The sequence below is a fragment of the Rhinatrema bivittatum genome, chromosome 4, assembly GCF_901001135.1.
Source record: "Rhinatrema bivittatum chromosome 4, aRhiBiv1.1, whole genome shotgun sequence".
NCBI classification, from domain to species: domain Eukaryota; kingdom Metazoa; phylum Chordata; class Amphibia; order Gymnophiona; family Rhinatrematidae; genus Rhinatrema; species Rhinatrema bivittatum.
Genome location: NC_042618.1, coordinates 346,240,908 through 346,264,005, shown reverse-complemented (window position 1 = coordinate 346,264,005; position 23,098 = coordinate 346,240,908). Strand labels below are relative to the sequence as shown.

The following is a 23,098-nucleotide window of genomic DNA, read 5'->3' as shown; positions in this document are numbered from 1 at the left end:
TTACTGAAGACAGAGGATTCAGCACACATTCTGTGCACCTCTAATTCCTCCATAGTTGTGGACATTACTGAACTAGCTTAGTCAAAATTATAAAATCTTGGCACTTAACACAGTTTATGCATCATTGTTTTCACTGCCTTTCATTCCTGATGTATCTTCTAAACCTCTTCCTACCACATACATGCTGTCCATCAATGTGCTTTCCCAAGAGAGAGTTGCATGCTCTATTCCTTTCTCTTTGTTCCCTAAACTTGCCCTGCACATGCACTCATTACATATACTATGCTAACCCCTGTGAGCAGCAGCAATCTGCAGGCTGCAATCAGAAGACATTCGAAAGACAACATCAGTCTGTCCTTTCACTCATCTCGAGGCTCTGGCCTGTATGGTCCTGTTTATTCTTTTCTATGGTTGTACAGGTGTAGTTTATCTCCAGCCCCACGTTCTACATACAACCACTGTGACATTCCCTACTCACATCTGTATGCCCAAGTCCCTGTTTCCCTATACCAGTACTGCTACTCTTTCTCCTATTGTTGCCCTTCTGCTACAAGACTGATTTCCTTCTATGCTGTCCTCTGTCTTGTTTTGCCAGGTCATAAGCATTTGCCCCTCTCCCTCTGACTCCTGTCCTCTCTTTACTATTATTTCTACTATCTGTCCAACCCTGCCAGTTCTCTGTCAAATGGCATGCAACACCTCTAATCATATTCTCCTCACTCCTCCATAAAACAGCTGTGGTCTGTCCCATTCGTAAAAAGCCTTCTCTTCAATCTGAAACTTCCATCGTATTTCTCTTCTGCTTTTCCTCTCCAAAATCTCTGAATGGGCTGTTTACCTTCAAACCTTGCTAATATCATTAACTCCTTCCTGTCTAGTTTTCAACCTCATGCTACTGAGATGGCTCTTAATCCATTTATCACATGACTCATGACAATCTACCATTTTTGTTCTCCTGTCTATTCTTTCCCCACTTGGTGTCTCTAGGACGGTTCTTGCATGGCTCACCTACTTTTCTGACTGTTCATTCAGGGTCAACACTTGCCTCTTTTCATTGGTGCTCCTCAGGGCTTTGCCTTGGGGCCACTGTACTTTATAGACATTATGGATTTTGTATACACTTCTTCATTTGGGTGTTCATATTGGTGGTATGCTAATGAAACTCATATCTTTCTTGCTTTCTCTCACTAATCTCCCTTAGTCTATCTGAGCATACCTCTCATCTCTCTACCATGTCTTTCTGGAGGTGCTCTAGAATAGGGGTGTTCAAACCAGTCCTTAGGCCCCCCCACCCCGGCCAGTTGGGGAGGGGGGGGGGCGCGGCTGAATATGCATGAGATTTATTTGCATGCACTACCTCCTATATATGCAAATATCTCTCATGCATATTCATTAGGGATATCCTAAAACCCAACTGGCCGGGGGGGGGGGGGGGGGGAGAGGCCTGTAGGACCAGTTTGAGCACCCCTGCTCTAGAATTCTCTTGCTCATCTACTCAAATTGAAGCATAGGGAATTGTTTCCATTCATTGCAATCACTCCTCTCTCCCCCCTCCCCTGGCTTCTCCTCCATTGACTCTAACCCTTCTCCTTCTCCAACTCTGCTAAACGTCTGGGTGTAACCACTGGCCTTGCACTCTCTCTCCATACCCATCCTCTCTTACTCAAGCTGCTTCCAGCTTCAAAATCTTTCATTTTTTTAAACTTTCTTTATTCAAGAGACTTAATGGACAAATTACAACAGGAAGAGCAAATCAAATAACAATACAGAGATTATACAGTAAACATCAATTCTACTGAAATTGCAGATGTCTCTTGTCTTTTATACATTTTAACCCTGAACACCCCCACAACAAACTCTCCTCGTACTAATCACTTACACATTCACACCCATTCACATAAAGCTTGCTACAAATCAAGTATGCAATACCACAAATACTGCGATGGAAGATTGAGTTTCCACTGACAGGGTGTTACAATATCTGGTCCATAACTGAAGAGTGCCCTCCCTTCTTTGCAGAGTTTCCACTCTTGGAATATAAAAAAATCATTATAAAAATAATTGACCATGAATTGCTCCCACAATAAAAGGCAGGGCAGAGATTCCTTCGCCCAAAGCATCAAAATAGCTTTTTTTTGCCAAACAATATTGCCAGATACAGAAAATGTCTCTCTAAAGCAGCATAATAAGCATTCTCAGTGTCCAACATGGGCAATTTTCACCTCCATGCTGTGTTTCTTTTTTTCTGGATTTGACTTCTTTAACATCCTCCTATCTGATCTTCTCATTTCCTTCCTTTGCTCTCTTCAATCTCTGCAACATCGTGCAACCCAAATTCTCTACCTTCCTCCTCCTTTTTATATCAACTCTGCTACAGGGTAGAACAATCTTCTGTTCTTCCCCTACAAATACATTCATGATTCTGCCAGTCACCACCTCTCCTCTTTGGTTTACTCAAGTGTATACCCCCATTCTCACACCTTCCTATGTATTCTCTCTTTGACCTAATGGACTTCCTGTTTTCATGTCTTCTCTCCTCTTTTGGAACAACCTCCCACCTGTTATTTAAGAGGTCCCTTTCTTGGTCATTTTCTGAAGGAAATTTAAAAAAACACTTATTTACAATTGCCTATCTAAGTGCTTTCAAACATTATACGATACTTCATTACATCAGTGTGTATTCATTTTATTTACTTATCTATAGTTCTTATATGGTGGGCTACCCAAGGGTGCCTTATACGATTTTATTAATGTATGAGTTGCCCTGGATAGCCTGCCAGATAAAAGCGTTGCTTGACCTCAGTCAGACAAAGACTTAAATATATACAGAGAATGTACTTCTTTGAATATAAAATTAGCTTTCTCTGTAATTGTGACACAGACATGTGACGAAGGAATCCATGATGAGTCATCAAAAGTTAACATACCTTAACGTTTATGTAGGATATTTTTGTTGGGTCAATAAAAAACATCACCATTTCCAGTGTACCTAAACTGAAGTAATAATTGGGGTAGGGGAGGAGGGGGTGCAAAATAAAATCCTAGATTTGATTTGGTTTAATCTGGTCCACTAAATCAAGGCAAAGACATAGCTTATTTTACCATAACATATGTACCTGGCCCAGATTATCAAAGTTATACTTGTGTCGGGACCATTTGTATTTGGCTTCCAGGCAATCCGACTTGTTTGTGATATTCCTGATGTCCTCACCCTGGCAAAAGAAAAACTTCCCTTTGAAAAGCTGAAAAGAGAGAGAAGGAGTAGAGTTATCATCATTGCCCTACAGCGAATGCTGCATGTGTTACCCAAAGTCAACTGGAAGGAGGCAACTTCAGCCTTGCAAAGATAACAATTTACTTTGAATTTTTGCAACATATCAGTTGATTAACCATGCAAGCGTTCAGTTGAGTGTGGGAGGGCCCTATGTCTTCACTGCTGGTAGACAGGAGAAGAGTTAGTGGTTAGAAATCCTGGCACCTTCAAATCTTGCAGCTGCCAGCCTGCCATTGACAATTGGTGTGATCTGGGGCAGGCCACTATCTCTTTCTCTGCCTCGAGGACCCAGTCTGGCTTTCTTGATCAAGCAATTAACTTAAAACAAATCTTACACCATTGCATCACGCCTCCATCTGCAATACATGTCAAAATCCACAAGATCGTAACAGGGAAACAGAGGATAAAGGAAGGTGCTCCCATTTAAGAATATTGGAGAAAGGTGACTTCTAGGAGAAAAGTGTGTGTGGGGGGGGAGAGGGGTCAGCAGAGAAAACTTATGTATATTTCACTTTGAACCCCGCCCTGAACTATTGGAGGGCATGGGCAATAAACATTTTAAAATAAATCAATGTTGGTCAAACTTAAAGGAATCCACCTCCTGATGGAGGAGGGTTGACAAGTCCATGTGCACTCTACGGTTCCCCCCCTTCACCCCACCCTGTTTTATAAAATAACAAGAAAGAAGTAAAGAATGCATCATAGTCTTTCATCTCTTGACAGCTTAGTTTCACACTCCTAAACTCTTCAATCATTTCCAGCCAGGCCTGGGCAATCCCTTTGCTCATCAGGGCTGTGGTAAAACAGAAGAACAGCACTAAATCAGGCAGCTTGAAATGAAGTGGGAAAATAATGGTAATGTGATATTTTTGCAGCATTTCCAGGGCAGTGGCTGCTACTCCTTACGCGCACCAGCCTTCTGAGTGAAGGATGTGTTATTTTAATGTCCCCTACATTGAATATCACTAGCAGAGTGCATCCTGCAGGGGGAGCTGTGTGGCTGGCTCCCAGCCGCCGCCGCCACCCTGTAGCAGGCCACAAAAATGCTCTTTGCTCTAGGACATTCTAAGGTGAGGCTGCCGACCTAAGGATCACTGTTCTGGTACTTTAGGTCTGGGTGATACATTATAAATGACAGCAGATCTCATTACCTGCACAGTGCTGCTTTTGCATTCATCGCAGTTAGAATCTACGAGGACCCACTCTGGGGGCCATGGTCTTCATTGTACAAACCACCCACCCACAGGTTTACAATCTCTGCATAACAGTACTGGGCAGCAAAATAATATGCTTCTCTTAAAAACAGACTTTTAAGTGGTCTCAAAATGTCTAGGCAAGCCTCTGGTTTTTCTCAGTATAGAAGCTTACCATGATTAGATTGTTTTGTTATTATTATTATTTTTTTTTTTACTGCATTTTGCTTCACAGTTTGTGCAAGGGTATAAAAGGCGCCTGTGACAAGGCGGCTGCCACTCGCCTCTTTTTGTTGCTGGAATAATTGCCAGGTTGGTTAGATACTGATGGATGCTTGCCCGTTGGCCTCATTATTTTATTTTGTGACAGGCAAAAAAAAAAAAAAAAAAACCCTCTAAAACACCCAAGTATGTTATTTGGATTTTGTGTGCTGTTCTAGTCTGGTCACAAGGTGGATACTTATCATTGTAGAAGTTTTTGTGCATCTGAGAACACAAAAAAGAGAGAGAGAAAATCCCAGCAGGTATAGCTGTGGCCAGAATAGCTAAAGACATTCTTTGTTATTTTATAGTTTTGAAAAGAAATGTGGCACAGAGTTGGCTTGTATAGTCTCCTACCTGCATGTGTGCATTAAAAAAACAATGATCCCAGACATCCTTTTGAGGTGGTGTGTGTTCATAGCCACATTTCTGCAGTGAAGTTAGAACAGCTGGAGGTCCAAGGCAGAATTTGCACATCACTTACAATTATGGAACATGGAACACTTTTTTTTTTGCTTTTAAATTTTGGTGAATGCCAGTTAAGTAACCTCACAGGTTTTTAGTTAAGTCTAATAGGTCCCCAGTTCTGCACCAGAAGTACCAAGGGTTTGGGTACGGATGGTGTGGAGGTTAATACATAGCATCATTAAACGCCTTCCGATCTTTGCTCCGCCTGAAACCCACCTGAACACCGAGAATCCCAAATATGATAAAGAAGGCACAGCAGATGACCACTATGTTTCCAATGGGCTTCAGGGAGGACATCAGTGTTTCTACCACCAGCTTCAGCCCCTGGGCTCGACTGATCACTCTAGACAAGGACATAAACAAGACTATAATAATAATACACCAGATTCACCTTAATGTTCAGCTTGATAGAAACTGAATGGTTCCATATTTTTACATATTACATCATCTCTAGGCATTAATCTATATGCAGGGAAATAATGATATTAGTTTATTTGTGTAAACCTTGAGCAAAATAAAATAGAGCTTGTGTCTTGGCTGGCAATTAACCCTGCAGAGAGGTGATTTGTTTAAAAGAATTTTGTTAATCGCCTAACTGTTAAAAACTTTCTAAGCAATGTACAACATATTACAAACAATGTCCAGCCAAAAAAACATTCACTTGATCAATCTGTTTGACCAACTTTGTAAGACTGTAAGAGATGCGACCTGCCATGAAATTTGTACAATTGGGTGCCATAGACGTCGATAGTGAGACCAAAATTGTCTTCCTTCCGACCTCTGAGCAGATATTTCATAAATGGTAGGATAACATTTGCAGGCCATAGAGAAGAAACAGACCTTAATGAAAAGAGTCCCCTCCTTCTCCACAGAAAAATAGTTTAAAATTGAGCAAAGGAATCTGATTTTGAAGACTGTATCAAAAAGGGCCATTTAAGAGTGCATCAACTAGACGGTAGCAGCAAGCTGAATTACTGCTGGTTCTCTCATGAAAACGCAATACCAAGCCCAACAGCACCCCTGAGCTTCCCTTAAATCAGCATTTGCTGTCCCATTAGAAAACAGACTGTGCAGGCAATTCTAAACCACAGGCAACAGCAGCTGTAAACATTAGAGGAATGTCTCTAGAAATGGGCTGGATGTTAGCACAACCTCTCTTAATGCAAACAAAGGGTTAAAGCAGAGTGGGTGGAAATGAACCTTCGGAAAACGAAAAAACAGCACATACAGAATGAAAGGTTCACACAGAGGCAGTGAAGCTTCTAAGATGCTGTTTACATGGCACCCCTGTTTGGATGAAGCCTGGTCTAGGTAATCAGTAGCACAGTGCATAAGGGTAGGGATGTGCATTTGTTTATCACGAATTAGACAATTTCAATGAAATTTCCTAATTCGTCCTGGTTCGGGAGACCCGAATCCCGAAACGGATTTTCCCCGAAATTCGGAAAAAAATTAGTTTTTCGGGTTAGCGTGGGGGTGGCAGGGGCACATTTATTTTTAAAAAATCCCCAAATCCAACCCAACCCTTCAAATTTACTTAATGACAACCCCCCCCCCCCACCCACCACCATCCCAATCTCCCCCAAGATTTACTGAAAGCCCTGGTGGTCAGGCGGGGATCCCGGGAGCGATCTCCCGCTCTCGGGCCGTTGGGCCTGCCAGGAATCAAAATGGCGCCGGTGGCCCTTTGCCCTTACCATGTGACAGGGGCTACCGGTGCCATTCGTTGGCTCCTGTCACATGGTAGGAGCAATGGATGGCTGGTGCCATCTTAGAAAATGATTTTGATTAGTGGCAGCCGACGGTCCGAGAGGGAGAGATCGCTCCCGGGACCCCGCTGGACTACCAGGGTTTTTAGTAAGTCTTGGGGGGAGGAATTGGGATGGTGGGGGGGGTTGTAATTAAGTAAATTTGAAGGGTTGGGGTGGGGTTTTTTTTCCAGTTTGTTTCGCCAAAAAAAAAAAAAAAAAAGAACAGTTGGAAAACAAGACCCGAAAACTAAAAACGACACACATCTCTACATAAGGGGGCAGAGACGGTGCAGAAAATACCATTCAACTGCTCCTTGCTTTGCTTTAATACTTCAGAACTCTGTACTCGGTGTAACAAAGACTCACATGTGGAAATAGAATGAATTGTGTAGTGTGCAATAATATTTTATAATTTGTGCACTGGTACTTTAAATCTTTATTGGATTAGATACTGCCTTAGCAGACATCCAGACACAGTGGTGGAGTGCAGTAAGAGAAGAAAAATTTCAACTATTGCAAATTTAACAGCCAAAAGATTTGCAGTGATGCAAAATGGCATGCAACAGATCCTGCACAAAGCTGGTTGCTCTATAGAACTGGTTCTCAACCTGCTACTAGAGTAGTGTTTCCTAACCCTCTCCTGGAGGCAAACCTATCCAGACTGGTTTCCTTACACCCATAGGGGTAGAATTTAAAAGCAGCGCACGCAGCGTATGTGTGCATGATACCCGGCGCACACACATGTACGCCCTATTTTATAACATGCGCATGCAGGCGCCCGCATGTTATAAAATCCGGGGTCGGTGCGCAGGAGGAGGTGCACAATTGTGCACCTTGCGCGTGCCGAGCCCGCTCTGAGCCGCGCTGCCTTCCCCCGTTCCCTTCCCCCCCACCCCACCTTCCCTTCCCTTCCCCTACCTCCCCCCCCCTACCTTTTTTGACGTTTTCTTTTTGTTTCAAAACTTACTTCAGCCCTGGGGCTGAAGTAAGTTGTGTGTGCCGGCCAACTGCTAACACACGATCCCCGGCACAGCGACAAATATGGCCGCTGTGCCAGGAGCCTGGCCCCTCCCGGCCCCTTTTTTGCAAGCCCTGGGACTTACATGCATCCCGGGGCTTTACGCGCATCGCCGGGCCTTTTTAAAATAGGCCTGGCACTCGTAACCCTTTTAAAATCCGGCCCATAATGAATATGCATGAGATAAACTTGCATACATTGGAGACCCAAATCTCTCTCATGGATATTCACTGTGGCAATGCTGAAAACCAGGCTGGCAAGGTGTGCCTCCAGGAGAGGATTGGGAAACACTGTCCTAGAGTACCTTTTCTACCCAGTCTGGTTTCTAGGCTATCCAATATGAGTATGCAAAAGATGGATTTGCATACAATGGAGTCAGTGCATGCAAATTTATGTTATGCATAATCATTTTGGATATTCTAAAAACCCAACTAGCTAGGGGGTACTCAAAACCAGGTTGAGAACCACCAGTCTATAGTTTTTTTCAAGAGAGGTCAACTCCAGTCCTCAAGAGCCACAAACAGGCCTGGTTTTCAGGATAGCCATAATGCATATGTATGAGCTAGATTTGCATGCACTGCCTCCATTGTATGCAAATTTATCTCATGCTTATTCACTGTGAATATCCTGAAAAGGAAAATTGGTTCTTACCTGCTAATTTTCATTCCTACAGTACCACGGATCAGTCCAGTCTCCTGGGTTTTGCCTCCCCTCCACCAGATGGAGACAGAGAAAGCTTTGACTGACTCTGCCCTATAACCTGAGGTGCCACCTGCAGTCCGTCAGTATTAATCGATATCAAAGCAGAATGCCACAAAAAAACTGAACTAGCTAACCAAACTTCATCGGGACCCCACTCCACCTAGGTTAGGAATGAACCCATCCAACTCACGAACCCCAAGTGGAAGCAGAACCCACTAGAACATCTGAGAACTTGCGAAAAAAATTGGAAAACAGTATGCACTTATCTGCAGATTGCACACAAAACAGTGAATGAGCGGACTCTCTGTAACCTCTATGCAGAAATAGACGGGACTCTGGACTGATCCATGGTACTACAGGAACGAAAATTATCAGGTAAGAACCAATTTTCCTTTCCCTGTACGTACCCGGATCAGTCCAGACTCCTGGTATGTACCAGAGCTTTTTTACTCAGGGTGGGACCCTGAGAGTCCCGCTCGGAGAACTCCTTCCCCAAAGCCAGCCGAGCCTGGAGCCTGGACATCCAATCGGTAATGATGAGCAAATGTATGTAACGACTTCCAAGTTGCCACCCTACAAATCTCCTGTGGGGAAACTTGTTGACACTTGGCCCACAATGTTGCCTGCAAATGTAGAATGAGCCCTCAAGCTGACCGGAGGCAACCGACAAACGAGAAGATACGCTGACTCAATGGCCTCTTTCAACCACCGAGCAATCGTGGCTCTAAACACCTTATGCCCTCTTCTGGGACCACTCCAGAGCACAAACAAATGATCCGACATACGGAAACTGTTGGTTACCTCCAGATAACACAACATAATGCAGCGCACATCTAACTTCCTCAGCTCCCTAGAAGAGGGATCCAAATGGTCCAAACTGGGAAAAGCCGGAAGCTCCACCGACTGATTCAAATGAAAAGAGGAAACCACTTTTGGCAGAAAGGAAGGCACAGTCCTCAAGGAAACACCTGCGTCGGTAATCCTTATATCGGAATATCGGAATATCGGAACTACAGGCCTTATCCCTGAAGGATAAGGCCTGTAGTTCCGATATTCTGCGCGCAGAAGAAATAGCCACGAGAAACACCGCCTTCAATGTAAAATCCTTCAAAGTCGCCATCTTGAGAGGCTCAAAGGGTGCGGCATACAGGGCCTTGAGCACCAAGTTTAAGAAGGACAAGGGTTCCTGAACGGAGGACACAATTGCTTCGCTCCCCGGAGAAATCGCACTACATCCAGATGCGCCGCTAAAGACACCCCGTTCAACTTACCACGAAAACAACTAAGGAACTGCAAGACAATCCTTTAGCCAAGCCGGCTTGTAAAAAGGACAAAATATTGGAGACCAAAGCTCGTGTAGGATCTAACTGGTGGTCCACGCACCAAGACTCAAAAACACCCCACACCCTGACATACATCAGGGACTCAGAGGGCTTATGCGAACGCAGAAGAGTAGCCACTACCCGCGTCTGAATAACCCTTGTTCTTTAGCCAGCACCTCTCAAAAGCCATGCCGCTAGACAAAAGCGCTCTACCTCTTCCGAACAAACGGGACCCTGACAGAGAAGGTGTAGAAGATCCCGAAACTATAAGGGACCATCCACCGCTAGACTGACCAAATCCACAAACCACGGACATCATGGCCAGACCAGCGCCACTAGAATGACCTCTACCTGGTGAGCCTCTATCCATCTCAGTACTTTGCTGATCAGAGGCCGGGGCGGAAACACGTAGAGAAGAACGTCCTTCGGCCAGGGAACCACTAGGGCATCCACCCTTTCTGCTCCCCGTTCTTGCCTCCGACTGAAAAATCGAGGGGCCTTGGAATTCTGAAACGTTGCCATAAGGTCCACCACCAGGCTGGACCACCTATCGCATATTCGCTGAAAGGCCTCTTCGCATAACTCCCACTCTCCGGGGTCAAGACAATGTCGACTGAGAAAGTCAGCTTGAACATTGTCGACCCCGGCGATGTGAGAGACTGCTATGATGACTAGATGTTGCTCTGTCCAGATTATCAGCTGCTGAGCCTCGAGCGCCACCGGATGACTTTTGGTTCCTCCCTGGTGATTGATATACACCACTGCGGTCATGTTGTCGGACAGAACTCAGACCGACTTTCCCTGTAGGAGGGGCTGAAGAGCCAGCAATGCCAACCACACAGCCCTGGTCTCCAGACGATTGAGCGACCACTGGGCCTCTTCCCTGGACCATTGGCCTTGGACCGATGTCTCCTGACAAACTGCTCCCCAGCCGGAGAGACTGGTATCCGTGGTGACCACCATCCAATCGGGGACTTCCAGAGGTACTCCACATCGCAAATTGTCCGCCAGTAGCCACCAATCCAGACTGGACCGAGCTGTATCGGGAAGGGGAAGGTGATATTGTTCGGAAACCGGGTTCCAGTGGGAAAGCAATGTGGACTGTAGTGGTTTCATATGAGCAAAGGCCCAAGGAACCAATTCCAGAGTGGATGTCATCAAGCCAAGGACCCGCAAATAATCCCATACTCTTGGAGTATGATTGGACAACAAATCTTGAACCTGTCCTTGCAACTTGAGAAGGCGGTGTTTTGTGTTAGTTCACAATGTGTCTGGCAGTGGAAGGTGTTTGTGTTGCTATTACTGTGAGGTGATAAAAAAATGTTTTCAAATTCTGGTGTTTGATGAGTTGTAAGGGAAACACCCAAGCTCCATTGTTGGGTGAATTTCCATGGATGCACAGTATGTTACAGAAATGGAGGTGCAGGATTTATATTGACATTCTTTTCCTTCCTGTATACTTTCTAGACTTCACTCTCATAGCCATATAGAATTAGTTGAATAAAGCTATCAAATAATTTTAATAGTAGTTTTACTAGAGGTGTGAAACTGGCCAACTTTTTAAAATTACACAGAAAACCCTTTGATCTTTCTTATTAAGACTTTTTTATAGCCAATTTTAAAGCAGGGGACCATGCTATGGAGGTGGGTGTGATGAGGAAATGTCATTTTGGCTGCCCCCCACCCCCCCCAAATTCTTCTGTCTAGAAATGCCACTGATTTTCTGTGGCCTTACGCAATAGTACAAGAAGGATTGGAGGGGGGGGGGGGGTGCTGGAGAGGCACACAAATGCATTAGCCCCCAGGTTCCAGAGACCCTTGGTATGCCACTGGGCGCGAGCCATATCGGGCCACAAGCAGCAGCAAAGAGGAGTGACGATTTGGCGGGCTACGAGCAGCGCCCAACCTGCTCGCGGCCCAGAAAACCACACACTTGGCAGGCACAATCAAGAATGAGATAGGAGTCAGGGCCGAGACCGTGGGGTGGCGTGACCAGGAGGGGGGTGTGGAGGCACAAGGCAGAAGATTCGCCTAGGGTGCCTAATCCCCTTGCACCGGCCCTGGGTGTTCAGGAAGAAGGATTAGGACAGCCTTCCTGATCGGGATTACCCCCGGGATCTGCCCCCAGAGAGGGCTTGTCCCGGGGACCAGGCTCGTTCGGGTAGGAGTCCTCAGAGGTAGCTACCTCCTGAGAGTGAACTGCCCCAGACCTCAGGGGATGCTTGACCTGTGGACCGGAGCCCAGTTCCAGGGGTCTCGAATGTTTGGATAGATGAGCCCCAGGAAGCGGCACAGAACCTCCCCCTGGGCATCTCTTATGCGCCTTTTGCAATTTATAGGCCTTATGCAGGAATCTAATCAAATCTGCAGAAAAGGATGTTGAGGAGGAGTCTGAGGCCTCCTCGAGGCCGTCCTTCCCAGAGCCTGCCGCTCCTTCCTGCAGCAGGCCTCCCCCCCGGGGGCTGCCTGCTGCAGGGACAAGGGAGGGGGATCCAACCCTCCCTGCATTGCCAGCTGCGTTGCTGCGCGAAAATTACTTAAAATGGCTTCCGTTCCCGTGCTGAGCGGCAACGGGTCCGGAGAAGGAGAGCTGAGGCGCCGACTCCTTCCTGAGGCGCGGGCCAGCCGAATTTCCGCTTTCGCAGCACCATTTGACGTGCCCTCGCCTCCGGAGAGGCATGCAGAGCACAGGCCGTCCCGGGCCGCACCACGTGGCATCGGCGAATCGGCGAGAGAAGGGGGAGGAAGAAAAACCTGCCTCACCAGCTGAAAGTCCCCTATCTCCCTCCCGCGGAGGTAAAAACAGCGCCGGCCGAACACTGCCTTCGCGGCAACTGCCGTAAGAAACTTCTTCTTTTTTTTATTTTTTATACTTAGCTGCTCCGTGGGTCCTGCGCTGAATAGGGTAAGTGAGCCGGGCTCCCCGGTATCACCCCAGCCAGGAATGGATGCAGGGTCCTCAATCTCCCCAACTCTAGTGGCCTCGAGAACCAGGGGGGATGGTCCCCTCAGAACCTGACAACCCCCTGGGAGGCAGTGAAATGGCTGCTGAAGCTTTTAGCCTCGCCTTCTTTTTTTTTTTGGCTCTGTAGTCTCATTTGCAAGAGGTTCCTGCACTAATTAATTAAAAGTTTAACAGGCATATAAAGAGAAGGAACATACTCTAAAAACCTATATGGGGGGGGTGGGGGGTGGCAAGTTTTACACATTGAGGGGAGTTTGCAGGTTTGTGGGTACTTTGTAACCCCCCCTCCCCTCCCCCCGACCTGCAAGCTCTTTTTCAAAGAGGAAGACCCACTGCCCCCCCACTAAAGTCAACTCCCTTTGAAAATTTGGAATTGGTTGTACTTTGCGTCTGAAATATGGTACTTTATGTCCCCTCCCCCCACCCATGTACTATAATTCACATCTTTCTTTGTAATCCACCTTCTGCATTTCCTAGAGAACAAATAAATCCTTGTGCATGCTTTGACTGCACCTTTTTTCGCAGCTCTCTAAGGGCATTTTTATGCAGATAGACACAAATCTACCTGTGTAAACACCTTTGAAAACTGCCTTTAGAATGTAGAGTTGGGTATTTTCAGCTACAATTTCTTCAAGCATTTATTGGCTGTGTATGTCAGACTGGAATGTTTTATACTGTGCTTTTTGCTGTTTGCATTAATCTACAATTTATTTGCTACTTCTGATGATTGTTGATTGTATAATTTGCACTGTAAATTACTTTGGGCATCACTGGTACCATGACATAGAAACAGAAAGTAAAAAATAAACTACGAGTAGGGCCTGTGAGGTTTTTTTTTAAGGGTGCTTAGAATCAATGTTTATCAGTGTTACCATGTGGGCACTATCCTTTTCAATTCATTGAAAATACTCCACTTGCAGTGGTCTAATGTGATAACTATAGATCTAAAAGGCTTGCGTCGGACAAACTGTCATGTCTGTTTGTGGCCACCAAGTGGTGCCCTGAACAGTGGAAGGTGCACTGTGCACAAAATATGCTCTGTCTGCAAAGCCCTGACTCTCAGGCTCCCCACACAGCACAGACAGGCACAGTTACACACATAGGCACATACACATTAGAGATGTGAATCGTGTGATCGATCGTCTTAACGATCGATTTCGGCTGGGAGGGGGAGGGAATCGGATCATCGCAGTTTGGGTTTTTTAAATATCGTGTAAATCGAAAACCGGCACACTAAAACATCCCTAAAACCCACCCCAACCCTTTAAAATAAATCCCCCACCCTCCCGAACCCCCCCAAAATGCCTTAAATTACCTGGGGTCCAGAGGAAGGGTCCCGGTGTGATCTTTTACTCTCGGACCTCCGTGCGTTGTAGAAATGGCGCCGGCGCTACCTTTGCCCTGTCATATGACAGGGCAAAGGTAGCGCCGGCGCCATTTTGTTTTTTTTGTCCCCCGACGTCAGAAGTGTAGGAGATCGCTCCCGGACCCCCGCTGGACCCCCAGGGACTTTTGGCCAGCTTGGGGGGGCCTCCTGACCCCCACAAGACTTGCCAAAAGTCCAGCAGGGGTCCGGAACGATCTCCTACCGCGAATCGTTTTTCCGTACGGAAAAACGATTCGACTGCAGGAGGTCGTTCCGGACCCCCGCTGGACCCCCAGGGACTTTTGGCCAGCTTGGGGGGGCCTCCTGACCCCCACAAGACTTGCCAAAAGTCCAGCGGGGGTCCGGAACGACCTCCTGCAGTCGAATCATGTTGCCGTACGGCCGGCGCCATTTTGCGCAAAAAACAGGTCAAAGGTAGCGCCGGCGCTATTTCTACAACGCACGGAGGTCCGAGAGTAAAAGATCACACCGGGACCCTTCCTCTGGACCCCAGGTAATTTAAGGCATTTTGGGGGGGTTCGGGAGGGTGGGGGATTTATTTTAAAGGGTCGGGGTGGGTTTTAGGGTTGTTTTAGTGTGCTGGTTTTCCCGCCCTCCCCCTTCCCCTCCCCCTTCCCCCGATTTACGATTTTTTGACGATAAATCGGGGGAATTGTTATTGTATCGCGGCTCTAACGATTTTTGACGATTTAAAATATATCGGACGATATTTTAAATCGACAAAAAACGATTCACATCCCTAATACACATACTGGCTCCCCCCTCCAAACACATAGGCTGCTTTACACACAAAAACACATACACATACCCAGGCTGCCACACACACACACACACACACACACGGCATCTACTTCAGGCACTGCCAGATGCCTTCTTCCAACACTGCAGGATGGGGCCCCCGGCAGCCCCCTCTCTTTCTTTGGCAATCGCAGGATGGGAACCGTGGTAGCCATCCTGCAGGGCTCTTCTGCTAGTGTCAGGCAGCTCTGATTGTGTGAGCCTAAGTGGGTGGGCCATGGCCATGCCACTGTCGTGGATTGTGAACTGGTTAAAAGACAGGAAACAGAAAATAAGACCAACTGGTTATTTCTCTCACTGGAGGATGATCAAAGATGCAGTTGCCCCAGGGATCTGCACTGTCACCGGCGTTTTTTAATCTTCTTTTATAACCATCGCTATTTAGTGCTCTCTAGAGTTGGACAGTGAGCGACGTCTAATATACTGTCAATGTACTTTATGAAGAGATTCCCTATATGCTTTCTGTTAGTTACTTAACAAAATAAAACAATATTTATCATTTTCACTTTTTTTCAGTTTTAAAATTTATAGCTGTCATCGACCAGACAATGAGCATTGCCGGGCAGTTTTCACTAGTTTCTTGTAACATAGATTATTCTCAAATTAAAATAGATGTGCATGTCTCTTAGAGTGCATAATCTGCACAGTACAGTATTCACAACACCCCATCTTAATACATTACCAAAAAAAAAGATGCAGCATTTTCCCCCCAGCATGGTGCTCGCAATTCCCCAGCCTCAGACTATCCTTCACTTATCAATGCTCCACTGCCACCTTTTCCGATCTGGGCTGCAGCTGCTGATAATATTGGGAACTGTTGGACTCATGCTGAATTTCAGTCCCCGTGGTTCTCATGCCACAGCACTCTTCTGGCCAGTGTAAGGACTGCAGGGAGCTCCAAATGGCTGTGAGTTATGCATTTTAGTAATATTGGTTGCAGCTGCCCCCAAATCAAAGGAAAGAGCCACAGCGGCAGCTGCAAAGAAGCCATGATGAAGAGAGGCAATCTAGTTCTGAACTAATGACAGGGGGGAGAGAGGCAGTGGAAATCAGACCACAGGGCTTATTGGTTAAAACCGACAAGCCCAATTTTCACATTGAGAAGTTTTTATCAGGTTGTTATCGGTTTTAACAGATAAACAAAAGCTGCATCCATCTGTCATCCTCCTAGTCTAGCTTAATTTTTAAATAGATTTAATCTTCCTACTTTGACAATGGTCACAACATAATTGTGTCCCCTGTGGGTTCAGGTGGAAGGGTGATTAACCGCGCCCCCCCCCCACTCCCCATATCGTACAGATTTGCAATCTCATCCAAAAGGCCGAGAGAGGTTCATCCTCGGCTCACAGCTCAGCCCCTAGGCTTTGATCCTAGCCAAGAGGTTTTGACGATATATCTGGAGTGCCATGAATCTGTTTTGCTTTTGATAGAAAGTCATTAGAACAAGAGGTTTATCTACTGCACCTCTTTCCTGGTTAGTGAAGGCACACAAACTCAGCATTATCAACTTCTGTATCGTATATAATGAGAAGATGATGGTCTTTCATGGTTATCTTACCTCAGTGGTCGGAGAGTGCGAAGTAACCGCAAAACTCTTAACATGCCAAGGATTTTTGTTCCACTGTCTGATACCATGGAAACCAGAATATCAATGACAGAGATCATAACCAGCATCCCATCCAGCATATTCCAGCTACTTTTCAGGTAAGCCTTTTCACCAAAACACCAACCCAGAGCCACCACCTGCCAAACCAACATGTTACACATTAAGACTGAACTGGACTAAGAAATCTTCCATCCAACATGTACTGTTCCAATAACTTCTGAAATAGGAACATCTCATTCCTTTGCTTTCCGCTCAATGGTTTATCAACTTGCTACATAGCACAACGCACACAGCCAAGAGAAAGAGAAATTTAGGTCTGGGAACTGAAACAATAGCCCTGAACTTGTATGTGTCAGGTCAGCTTTTAAGGCTAATGAAAGCTGACCCGACGACACATACAACTCCAGGGCTAGGGATGGTAGCAGTTACAGTGCACCGCATTGCCTAACAAAGGGGACTATGTGCTAAAACCTGCACTAAAATCAGAGTTAGATTTTAGCATGGGTTTTCTTTAACATGGGCATTAAGCAACGTGGTCCCCGTGGGATGTAAATAGAGCAGAAGTAAAAAAAAAAAAAAAAAGTGCACTTTATTGATTCATTATCCATTTGCATGCCAACCCGCACTAATAAAAAAAACCCCCCAAACAAACAAATTCCTGACCTCTCCAGTGGGCCGATGTGGCCAGGCTGTCCAAGTGTATTGGCCCACTGGAGAGGTCGGGAATTTCTCCTTCCCACCCCGGCGTGCTGAAACGCTCCCTCTCACACAATGAAGTCAGGCCTGGCGGGCCAGGCAGTCCAGGCCTCTCTTCCCTTTCTTTCCTCTTACATGAAGTCAGCCCAGCAGGTTCAGGTCTGGGTCCAGATCCAGTCGGTCCTCCTCCCAGCTCCCTGCTTCTCCTCTTAAAAAATTAAATCGGGCCATGTGAACTCCAGAGCCCTCCAGAGCCCTCCAAATCCCCACTCCCCAGCCAGGAACTCCTTACCTTCTGGCAGGGATGTTCCTTCATTGACAGCTGTCTGGTCCTTTCACTGTCACATGTCAGTGAAAAGACCAATCCCCTTTAAGAATTCTGAAAGGACAGCCTTCGGACGGGGGATTGGTCCTTTCACTGATATGTGACAGTGGAGGGACCAATTGGCAGACAGAGAAGGAGTGAATAAATTAATATGGGCATGGAGGATGGATTTGGAGGGCTTGGAATTCACATGGCCTGATTAATTTTTTAAGAGGAGAAGGAGGGGCCTGGGATGGACCTGGACCCAGACTTGCTGGGCTGACTTCATATAAAGTGATAGAGAAAGTGGGAAGGAGGATAGACCTGGAGAGGGAGTAATTTGGCATGCAAGGGAGGGAGGGAGGGAGAACTTGTTGGGCCGGCCTGTAGGAAGTTTAATATTTGCCTCCGACCAGGCAATACATTTCCTGCAGAAAAAGGAGAAGCATTAAGTAACTTTCCCTCCAGCACGCCTTTTAACACTGCAGGGTAATACTAATAAGGCTACTAATCTGCAATTTGCATCCGACATGCTAAGCTTGCCGTGGGTTTTTACAGCACTAACACTCTTATTCTATGTGTGTGCAAGGTTACCACCAAAAACCTCATGCTAAAACAATCAAAAACCTGCGTTCAGCTCAGTGCGGCTTATTACCTTGGCCCCCAGTATGAGCAATGGGAGCCCAGAGATGCTGTTGAATGAGAACTGGAAACCTTAAGACACTAGTAGGTTCTTGGACATTTTTTTTTTGCTCTGTCTCCAAAGCAATGGAGAGCCTCAACTTTATCGACTCACCATTAACTCAAAACACATCAGGGTCCTAGGCCAAGTACTCTCTGTTTCATTGTTAGGAACTGCTTCCGCCTTAACTGAGTGCTCCTGGAGACATCTGGAAATACCTGGATCTTACACGGGGCACTCATTTCTAAAACATGCTCGTGTGTGTATGTCCAGGTCCTTATTCAATTTATGCTTGTCAAGGTCGTGTGTGCAAGTTACTGCGCACCCACAGTTGAAAACACAACACAGGCAGACATGGTCAGCATCCTAACGCATCCCCCAGTACACAAACTGTCAAGAACACCTTAAAAAAATAAAAACAGCTTTTTCATGCTTGCAAATCAATTGGGGCATTCTGGGGGCTTAACAGGCGGGTGTTGAGTTAAGCCAAATAAGTTATCTGGCTAACCCTAGTTGGTCCGTAGACCTGTCCCTAAATTTATCTGGCTAACATTCAGATAACTGGATATATTCCCCAGCATGGCCATGCCTCCAAGTATGTGGGTTAATATGTGCATAAACTTATCCAGTTAACCAGCAGAGCCGCACAGCAGATGAGTACGGACCTCATAGAGTTTAAACGAATGATGTAGTTCCAAGAAGGATATATAAACAAAACCAATTTCTGACTTTCCTCTGGATTGAAAAAAATACCATCTTAGTCAGTGAGAACCAGACTTTCTCTGTAGAAATGTCCATGCTGAAAAGGGGAGAGATTTTAACATTGTGGTGCATTTTGCAGGACACATATATTCAGATACCATCCTTACCTTCACTGTCATTTCTGCCAGGAATATTACTGTAAAAATGTAGTTGGACAGGGTTAAGAAAATTCTCTCCTGCAAAGAAAAGAAAGGGGATATTTCAGGCGACTTCTAAATGAGTTCAAATGAAATACCAGATTCTTGACAGTGACAAATGTTCTTTTCAACAACAAAGTCAGGAAATATTTATTGGTCGTTTAGTTAATATGGAAAATCTAGCACACGGAGATTGTAAGTTCTTTGCCAGAAAGGCTAGACCAGCCCTACAAATGTTTGCTCTGCATCTGCATATTTGCCTGGAAGGAAAAGCATAACGATGGTGTGTACATGTTTTTTTTAATGGTGTTCCTGCATTTCCTTCTTGCTTATCTATCAGCACCATGGACAGTATTGGTGCTGTGGAGGCACTGCAAGCTTGGGAGGGAGGGAGCAGCAACAGCATACAGGCCGATACAGTACAGTGCGCTCTGGTGGAGCGCACTGTTAACCCGCGTTTCGACGCGCGTTTTCGATGCACTAGCTTTACCCCTTATTCAGTAAGGGGTAATAGCTTGTTGAAAATGCGCGTCCAACCCCCCCGAAACTAATAGCTCCCGCAAATGCATGTTGATGGCCCTATTAGTTATTCCCGCCCGATTCAGTAAGTAAAATGTGCAGCCAAGCCACACATTTTACTTTCAGAAATTAGCCAAAGGTAGGCGTTAATTTCTGCCGGCACCGGGAAAGTGCACAGAAAAGCAGTAAAAACTGCTTTTCTGTACACCCTCCGACTTAATATCATGGCGATATTAAGTCGGAGGTCCCAAAAGTTAAAAATAATTAAAAATAAAAAAATTTAAAATCGGCCCGCGGCTTGAAAACCAGATGCTCAATTTTGCCTGCGTCCGGTTTCCAAACCCGTGGCTGTCAGTGGGTTTGAGAACAGACGCCGGCAAAATTGAGCGTTGGCTGTCAAACTCGCTGACAGCCGCCGCTCCTATCAAAAAAGAGGCGCTAGGGATGCGCTAGTGTCACTAGCGCCTCTTTTTACCGCAGGCCCTAATTTGAATATTTTTTTTTACTGAATCGCGCGCACAGGAGAGTAGCCTGTGCATGCGCCGGGAGAGGAAAGGAATGGAGAATAAAACAGAGAATATTATAATGCCTTATCTTGAGTACTGTGTTCAGTTCTGGTCACCACATCTCAAAAAAGATACAGCAGAATTAGAAAAAGTACAGGGAAGGGCGACCAAAATGATAAAGGGAAGGCTAAAGAGATTAGGACTTTTCAGCTTGGAGAAGAGACAGCTGAGGAGAGATATGATAGAGGTCTATAAAATAATGAGTGGAATGGAACGAGTACACAGTATGTTCTTAGTTGTTTACTCTTTCAAAAAGTACAAAGACTAGGGAACACATAATGAAGTTACTAGGTAATACATCTAAAACTAATAAGAGAAAATATTTTTTATTCCACGCACAATTAAGCTCTGGAATTTGTTGCCAGAGGATGTGGCGAAAGCTATTAGTGTAGCTGCATTTAAAAATGGTTTGGACAAGTTTATGGAGGAACATTCATAAACCATTATTAAAGTGGAGTTGCAGATATCCACTGCTTATTTTTGGGACAAGCAGCTTGGAATCTATCTACTCCTTGGGATCCTGCCAGGCACTTGAAACCTGGATTGGCCACGCTTGGAAAAAGGATACTGTGCTTGATGAACCCTTGGCCTGACCCAGTATAGCAGGTCTTATGTTCTAAGTAAACCATGGCTTACCCATACCTCTCTTTCGATGGGCTGGAGAGAGAAAAAGCTATCTATCTGTGACAGGCCCAGGCAGGGAGCTGCTTTCTCTGCAGCAGAACTAGACATGGGAGGAAGGAACCACTGCAGTATTCCACAGCCTAGAAAAAGCTGCCACCCTCAGGGGATATGGATAATACTGAGATGAGAAGAGTTCCTGCTTCTGCTGGGTCCCTCCCCAGGCAGAGAGATCATAGTTGTTGCCTACCTGGGGGAAAAGAAGTGGTGGGGCAGGGTAGAAGAATGGACAAAAGTTGGACAGGGTGGGATGGAGTTTTTTTTCTCAGCTTCTAAAATATTTTGGCTGGCACCTAAGATTTTTGAAAATTTTTCCAGCTCTTTCCACTGTAGTGTGTGGCCTGTCTGGCTGTTGTGCACCTCTCTGGGTGTCCGTCTGTCTGGACATAGAGTATGCATCTCTGTGTTTGTCTGGTTTGCTGTGCTCTGTGTGTCTGGCCTGTATCTCTCTCTGAATCTGAGTGGGATGTATCTGTCTGTCTCTGGAGTGTCTATCTATGTTTTCTCTCTCTCTCTCTCTCTCTCTCTCTCTCTCTCTGTGGAGTGAATTTGTCTTTCTGTGTCAGTCTAGATTTGGAACAACCGTATCTGTGTCGCTCTGTGTCCAGATGTCTGTGTCAGACTGTGTGTGTGTGTGTCTCTGTCTATATTTGTCTGGGTCTCTTGCTTCACCCTGTCTGTCAGTCTGGATGTGGAGTGTCTGCCTCTCTGTGCCCGTGTGAGTGCGCATGTGTTCTTGCTCCTTTCAGCAACTTTGAAGAGAAACTAAAAAAGGGGGGGCTTAGAGCCACTGGTTGGCAGTGTGGCTACCTGGTGGACACTCTTTATGCACTGAATGTATAGGAAGTAACCCATCTTTTCTTTTTTGGGAGGGGGGGAACACCTAACCAATTGCATGAATGTAAGGGGGAGGGGAGGGGGCCACAGCTCGAAACGTTTGCTCACCGTGCTGTAAGCCATCAGTGCAAATGTTTCCTCTCATTAAAGTATTGAAAAGAATACCATCTGATCCTAAATTAAGAAATAAACGATGGAGGCCAGGGGGGAGGAAGGAAGGGAATATTTTAATAGTGTTATTGCTGTGGTGGTGGAAATGAGAGTATAAGACGAGGACCACCAGCCAATACGTTAAGAAACAGGAATTAACCAGCCCAAAGGTCTCCTGAGATCATCAGATCAAGCTGTAATAAGGAGGAGCCAGCGTATCCATTTGTTTCCTGATCCAGTGGGTTGGCAGCAAGCTGGAATGTAGCAATCCTTGTTGAATCGTTTATACCATTTATAATTAGGAACATTAGGCACACTTCTTTTGCTAGCCTATGTAATTTCTTCTAAACTGGGAGACCACGGCAAAACTGAGAAAGCTAATCCCAACAGAGCATCAGCTTACAACAAGTGCCCGACCTAGAAGATACTGTCATTTTTTGTAAAAAAAAATCAACCTCGGGGTCGGAATCACTAAAGCTATTTTCCCTTAGAAACAGAATGGGAAGGAAGCCTTAGTGAATCAGGCCCTCAGTTTGTTAGGGGACATTTTATTTTTTATTTTGGACAATTATAATCACTGCTTTAACAACAGATATGAAGGGGATATGGATAATACTGAGATGAGAATATTCTGGTTGTCGTCCCGTCTCTTTACTTTTATTTATTTATTTTTTATTTGCCAAAACCTTAAGGCGATTTACATCTCCAGTGTACACAATCATAAAAACAGAAGACCAATCAATTTTTCTTCCCGACTTGTTGCTCTTAATTTTTCTTCTTCCTTTTTTGTCCTAAGCTATTTTATTTCTCTCCTATTTTCTTTACATTTCCTGTTTGCGTTCACGCCAAAACCATTAACGTTCACTTCATGTAAGCTGTGGACGGCAAATGTAATGAGCGGAGATGGAGGAAGGGGACCATTGATTTTCTCTTTAGTAAAGATCTGAAGAGCAGCTGGAAACAGATGGAAAGCAAAGCATGAAATGTACGAGTTCTCACACATATATTGGACAGTTTAC

General features: G+C 45.5%; 1 protein-coding gene across 8 annotated transcripts in view; it reads right to left on the bottom strand.

The window, feature by feature from the left end:
- CACNA1G (calcium voltage-gated channel subunit alpha1 G) overlaps positions 1–23,098 on the bottom strand; it is a 468,525-nt gene that overhangs the window by 87,807 nt on the left and 357,620 nt on the right. For all 8 annotated transcript variants that reach the window (XM_029600643.1, XM_029600645.1, XM_029600651.1 and 5 more), the window contains 4 exons: positions 19,297–19,365; positions 16,698–16,882; positions 5,413–5,539; positions 3,117–3,242 (listed from right to left, as the gene is read on the bottom strand). In XM_029600643.1, the coding sequence (XP_029456503.1) occupies positions 3,117–3,242; positions 5,413–5,539; positions 16,698–16,882; positions 19,297–19,365 (507 nt within the window). The remainder of the gene's footprint in view (positions 1–3,116; positions 3,243–5,412; positions 5,540–16,697; positions 16,883–19,296; positions 19,366–23,098) is intronic.